We start from the raw sequence: 6,889 nt of genomic DNA, 5'->3' as shown, positions 1-6,889 counted from the left end.
CCTAATCAACTTTTGTGCTTTAGAAAATTAGTTTTTTTTTTTTACATTTCAGTGAAAATCAGAACATATTTTGCTTTGATAAAAATACAAGAAAAAACTCCAGTAGGTATCTAGGAATAACCAAAGACTCAATGTTGAAAAGCAAGTGCTGCTGAGAACTGCAATGGACCTTGCATCGAACGTAATGAAAGAAATGACCGACGTGCCTACAAATGTGATATTTACATGTATGCTCTGCATATGAGTGTGACGGTAAAAGTTGGAAGCTCATGATTGCACTGTGCCTCATATTTCACATTCTCTCTCTGGAGCATTAAAATGTAGCAAAACCAGACCTGGCTCAAAAATATTTGTACAAGGTCAATAGCATTTGTTTGATCCTGCGTGGAGTACAAGATAGGGGCTTAGCAAAGATATTCCCGACAGAGAAGTGTACAAAATTCACTTTTGCTCAAAGTCAAAACTCTCTGGCGCTGCCTGTAATATCATTGAGCTTTTTCGGAAACTCAAAAGATAAACAAAATGATCCGTTTAGCAAAATAACATTTTTCGTCTGCCTCCATTTTAGTAATGACAAACAAGCTCGAGAAATGAACAGAAATATTATTAACGAGGTGATCTTGTTACAGTTTTGCTCCTGTTTTTTTTTTTTTTTTTTTTAGCTCAATCACTTTATTGCATTTCTCTGGAGAAAAAGTGCAATCAACAATAAAAGCCATTTTCCCTCCAACCAACGACAAATCCAAAGCGCAAACAGAAGTGATAATCCACTGTTCTCTTTGATGTCACCCTGTATAGCCATGGCTGAAAGAAAAAAAAAAAAGCTAATGGGTGCGCAGCTGATACAAAAGCTAAGCTTTTTTTTTTTTTCCTTTTTTTTTTTAATAATAGCTTGTAAATCTGAAACACAATGGTCGGGGAGAGGAGGTCAATGATGTGGTTCAAAGCTGTCCTTGCATAGCACGAAGCTGACTACATAAATGTAATGTTATTGTTCTTCTAAATGTGCAAAATGCATAACAATAGGTTGATAATACAAACAATATTCATCATCATCTTAGCTAATATCTTCATTAATAGAATCAAATACTGTATGCATTATGTATTTTACATATGTATATATATTTTTTCTTCATGATAATAAACATACATACAATAGTTTAGAATTCAATATCTTTATACAACTCTTCACCCTGAACTTTGCAGTTCCTTGACCCTCTGCTTGTAGGTTAAGTGGCTGTTAACAGTAGACCGCTTGCATATGCTTGCAAAGACGTCGTCTGCCATTAGGGGATAGGTTCAGTATTGGTCATAATGATAATGCAAATAATAACAATAGCAACAACCACCAATCTCCTTTTTCGTTTCCCTCTGGCGATAGCATGATCTCTTCACCCCAGCGCACAAACACACCGAGAATTCTGCAGGGTTCTTACATGCCTTTTGGCCTGTTCAGTGCCCTGTAAAACAAGTTCAAGAAAAGCACACCCAGAACCCATAATGCAATACAAAGAACACCCACTCCCCGACAAGAAATGTGGAGATTTTGAGAAACAAGATTAGAGTGGGGAGCCGGAGGCTTCAGAACCCAAGATGGACACACAGTGCAATGCCTGTCGTTCTAGACCAAATCTAAATAGATCCTAGATGTCCATGTGCAGTGTACAGATGAAACTACAAGTAGAAGAGGGGTCGATGTAAAGCTACAATGGATATCACCCCCAGACTGAGTGTCAGGTTCAGGTCCTAAGAAAAGCCCTTGCTAATTAATATTGCTACATTAACATAATTTAAAAATGGACTGTTCGGAAACCTAAACGTGCCACATCAGAGAAGAAGCATTTCCTTAAAGTTTGTATATATATATATATATATTTTTTTTTTTATAAATTAAAAGAAAAAAAAAAAAGAGCAAGCAATGTTGAAGACAAAACAAGCATTCTTTTCACATTTGCGTTAGTTTTTCTGTTGGTTTTTCTCGGAAGAGGGATTGACATCATGCTACAAAAATATATTCATCTTCGTCACTATCGTAGAACTACAAGACAAGTCCTCTGTGCGAAACACAGCACCGGCTAAAGCAAGATTACAGTGCCACTTCAACTCAACGTCTCCTTCCTCTCTCCTTTTGTCTCTTTCTGTCTCTGTCCCTGTCTCTCGCTGTTGCTCACCGACAAGCAGCAACAAATGAGTCCAAACGGGCATGTGATACTGAAGGCAGTGTAGCTGGTACTTTCTGAGTGTTACGTCTCAATTTTCAACTGAAAGGAGATGGGGACTATGGCAAACAGGGTCGGGGGGTGGGACGGGACACAGTGGGATGGAAAATACAGACGCGCCATCGATCAACAAAGCGGTCGCCATCGCAGCTTCGACTCTGAAAATGGAAAAGGCACTTCTCCTCCTTCTCAATGTGCCCCGCCCCTCTTGAAGCGATGCTAACTGTACTTTGCCAGAAATGGCATTTTTTTTGGCCACTGAGGCCCCCACCATAAATAAAACAAACAAAAAAATAATGTAAATAACGAGTGTTTTAATTCTAAATGTAAAATGCACTCCAGGATTCGAGATGATTTTCTTTTCTTTTTTTTTTTTACATTCTTGCTCATAACTAGCCAATCTCAGTTTACACCGTTGATGTTGTTGTTGCTGTTGTTGCCGTCAGTGTGTACACAAACACACAGTTGAATAATATTTTACTTCAGTGTGAAAGCAGCTTTGAATGGAACACTAACTTGGAGAGAAAACAGTCACTTAAGCGTGAAATCGACCAGTATATACTCTTTTTGTAGAAAGTATCATAAAACAGAAACAAAAATAAATTAAATTTAAAAAGTTTACTTTTCCATGTATTCAATAAACATACCCTTTAGTTACACTTTGCAAAGCTTAAACATAATATTGACATCTCTAACACTTGATAATATTTACAACGCTGTAAAAGGAAATTAAATATTTTCGATGCTGAGCACAGAGATGACTGAATTTTTGTCTTTTTTTCCCCTAAATAAATGGTGTGTCCACTGAGACATGTTTTATTGCTATTGCAGAAACCCTAACATATTTTTAAAGAATGACATAAATAATCTCATAAAACATCTACAGAGAATTGAAGATATTTTGACAGAGACTGAGCGTAGCATTTTGCTGCTGATATCAAATAAACTAAGCTATCAGTCAATGCTGATGTGTACTTTGAAGAAAGAAAACATAAATAATAAGATGCCCTGCCCATGCATATACACAAGTGCCTTTTACAGTGATTCCATGTTTAAATCAAATAGAAAAAAATACATTAAAAAATAAGAAAACAAACATAGAAACAAAAGCCCCTCAACAAGTTTGGGCTATGTGCAGTTGTAGAATAGCATTCTCTTGGCTATATATTTATAGTAGCATTTTCTTAGTAGCATCATCCGATACCTGAACAACACCCTTTCAAGAGTCTGTATCGTAATCGTTCTTTTTTTCTCTATTTTGTTTTTTCAAAATCTTCAAACTTTAGGTAAACATAGAAGCAATGCAACGACTGGGAATTCAAACCAGCATGGACACCATGTTTGTCTGAAAATAAACACCTGTTTTTTAGGAGGAATAAGAAAGAAAATGAGAACAAAAATAAATAAATAAAATAATAAAATATTACAGTTATAATTTAAAAGGAATGAAACATGGATTAGTGTGGATTCATCCCCTGCAATTTGGGCTTCTTATTCAAGTAGGTCGCCCAGTAGACCAAGTTAAAGGTTCCAAAGAGCAGAGGGAAGGCTATTCTGGCAATCCTGTCTATCTTGCTCACACTGTTAAAGGTCTTCTTGGCCTCTGGAGGCTTGGGCTTTGGCTCCTCCTTGGGCTCAGTTGGGGGTGGTGGGGCGCTTTTGGCAATTGTGGCCAATCCAGGGTCCCTGGCAATGTTTGGAGCGAAGGCTGTAGCAGTGGCAGCTGGGTAGGCTGTGGTGTTGTTCTTCTTGAGGAGGGACTCCTTCTTCTTCTTTTGCTGATTTTGTTTGAAGGGGGAAGCAAAAGAGGATATATTTCAGATTTCTTTAAAGATGCATTTTTATTTCTTTTTGTACAATCACTGGCTGTGCTGCTGCCAGGCTTTTAACAGATACCGTACAAAGAAAAGCGACCACGTTACAAATATCCTTGCCGACCTAAACTGGTTATCTGTGAGTTTAAGAATTGATTTTAAGATCTTGCTGCTTGTTTTTAAGGTCTCGAATGGCTGTCTATATCTGTGATTCGCTAATTCCCCATAAGCCTGACCGCCGCTTGAGATCCTCTGGCGCTGTGCCCCCCCCAGCTGTGGAAATCCAAACTCAGTGTCCTCCTTAACATCTCTTTTTAAAACTCTGACTGTATGTTTTTTTCATAACTGATGATACTTATTGTTATCTTAAAGGTGCAATATGTAATAATTGTGTTTGAGAACATTAAAAAAATGTGCTTTGAGTTAAGAGTTTTGACATATTGCACCTTTAAGTTCTGAGGTTTATTGCGTTTGCCTGTTTTTATTGCAGAGCACTGTGTAACTTAGGTTTTCAAAGGAGCTATATAAATAAAGTTATCATTATAAAGCTATTATAAGGTCGGAGATATTAATCCCTCATATCTACACATTTCCAAATAAAAGCATTCAACTCAACAATTTATGTTCTGGCTCTTTTTCCTTCCCTTTTTTTTTCTTCTTTCAAAAACAGCTGGGAGATTACAGAGTACGACGCCGCTAACTGCAGCACCGAGACAAGTGGAGCAGAAAGCACAAGATGAACACTAAACTATTAATGTTCATGTCATGTTACTCAAATTGCATTTTCTATGAGATGAGGTGGCGACAACAAATACATGTTCCCTGCCTGGCCTCGCTCCCTCAACGGTTAAGTGCTAACAGTCCTGGTGAATGACTGCTTGAAACACCAGTATATTTTACTGTACTGTAAACTGGTGTCTGGGCTTGTCATGTGTCTTTCCTTTCCTTGATACATGGATTACCCTCATTTTTGCCAAGAAGCCTTTTAAATTTTGTTCTGGTAAAAACAAAGGAAGACACTGACGCTGCAGCTGAAGAAATTGGGATAAGAAAAGCAGTCATGTGCCGTATCGTCACCAAACAAACCACATTATGGTGTGTATATATTCGGAGTACAAGCAGTGTAAAAATAAGGGCTTCAAATACCTTCTCTGGCACCACACTTTTTCCGTCCCAGGCGTAGCCCCTCTTGGTGAAGTAGTTGACTGTGGCAAACTCAATGAGAGCCGAGAAGACGAAGGCATAGCAGACAGCAATGAACCAGTCCATAGCTGTGGCATAGGCCACTTTAGGGAGAGAGTTCCTGGCGCTGATACTGAGTGTGGTCATGGTCAGGACAGTGGTCACTCCTGCAGGGGGGGATACACAGACGAGATAACATGTGAAATCTGGTCAAATCTCAGATAAATCATTTGCTGTCGTGTCTCACTTTTGTATAAATGTATGAAAAGATCATCTGTGAAGTATGATGATTCACTTTTGATTAATCTGCTGATTTCTCTCATGGTTAATCATTTAGTCCACAAAAAGTCAAAAAACAGTAAAAGAGGCTTTTTCTTTTACTATCATGAATGAAAAAAACAGCACATTCTTACATTAAAGAAGCTGGAACCAGGAAATGTTTGACATTTCTGCTTGAGAGGATAGATGGATTATCAGAATCGTCGATCATCATTTTGTTTCCATCGACTCGATCGACTAATCGTTGCAGCTGTAGTTGGTACATTATCTCAACTATGAAGAATGAAAGACTATAAAATAAGCACCTGGAAACAACCACCTTCAATAGTTTGTTTGAAATCAGACATTTCCAGCACAGTAATGTTGTTGCATTACTTTAAATTCACTGTTTATATAATCTGATACCAGTAAATTCTATATGATAACTAAAACGAAACACTCTTAAGGTACCATCATGCAGGGGCTTTGCAGGGCAAGTTTTCTCTTCCTTAAATCAAACGAGCAAGCAGTTCTTTCGCATTAATCTATGTGAGCAGCTGATACAGTCTTGCAGCTTGTGCTTTTAATAGACTCCGAAAGGATGAGATTTCCACAGATGCAGCTGCAAGATGCTGTTGGCCTCGGAGAAACGGCTGCTGACTAATAGCAGGCAGAATAGGCTTCTAAATTTGACCTGCACACCAATGCGCAAAAAATGAACAATGAAATAGCATCGGTTCATGCATTTGGAGCACGTTTTTGAGCAAACTGCATCATGCTAGACGGTGCATGTCAACCACACGACGGCAGCTACTGAACGCTAAGATGAGACGCTGCATGGCGAGGGGAGTGGAACTGGGTCAGAGCATATCTAACGATGCAGTGCTCATCACAGAACAGGCTACTGCAGATGTTTACACACCAAATAACATCAGCCCGAGCAGCAAACAATCCGCCGATTCGACATCATGAAGGGAGCCGGAGAACAGCTGGCTAGCGCAGGAATTATAAAATATGCAGAGACGACCCTCCCACACATGTGGAGGGAGATGTTTATGTAAAGACACACATGTACACGATACCTCCAACAGACACACTCCCATGTTAAAAAGATCAACAGAATATGTCCATCCGCTCCTTACAACGCTCTGCTAGCTGTTTTTGAACTAAGGAATGCTTCCTTATTGCTGAGCAAACGTCTGGTACCTGGACTATTCAATGTGTTAGCAGTACCTTTCATCACTACAGAAAGATTAATATGTTAATAAAGCCTTTGTTGATCATGTCTGTTGAAATTAGTCGACTCCGTTGTTACAGAATCAAAAACGTGTACTAAAGTTAGCATTTGTGTTGGATTATATCAATGGGGGGGTCCTTGACACCCCACGATTGATGCACATTAGACCACAGACCCCC

The 6,889-nt window shown here is 38.8% G+C and overlaps 1 protein-coding gene across 8 annotated transcripts in view; it reads right to left on the bottom strand.

Moving 5' to 3' along the window:
- Positions 1-629: 629 nt before the first annotated feature.
- gabra1 (gamma-aminobutyric acid type A receptor subunit alpha1) overlaps positions 630-6,889 on the bottom strand; it is a 32,949-nt gene continuing 26,689 nt past the window's right edge. For all 8 annotated transcript variants that reach the window (XM_084372720.1, XM_084372718.1, XM_084372716.1 and 5 more), the window contains exons 9-10: positions 5,180-5,382; positions 630-3,997 (exon numbers count right to left, since the gene is read on the bottom strand). In XM_084372720.1, coding sequence (XP_084228846.1) covers positions 3,677-3,997; positions 5,180-5,382 — 524 coding nt within the window. In that variant the 3' untranslated portion in view covers positions 630-3,676. The remainder of the gene's footprint in view (positions 3,998-5,179; positions 5,383-6,889) is intronic.

The sequence above is a fragment of the Pagrus pagrus genome (genome assembly GCF_965226575.1).
Source record: "Pagrus pagrus genome assembly, chromosome: 14".
NCBI lineage: Eukaryota > Metazoa > Chordata > Actinopteri > Spariformes > Sparidae > Pagrus > Pagrus pagrus.
The sequence above is the reverse complement of the archived record's forward strand: the minus strand, read 5'-3'. Positions and strand labels throughout refer to the sequence as shown.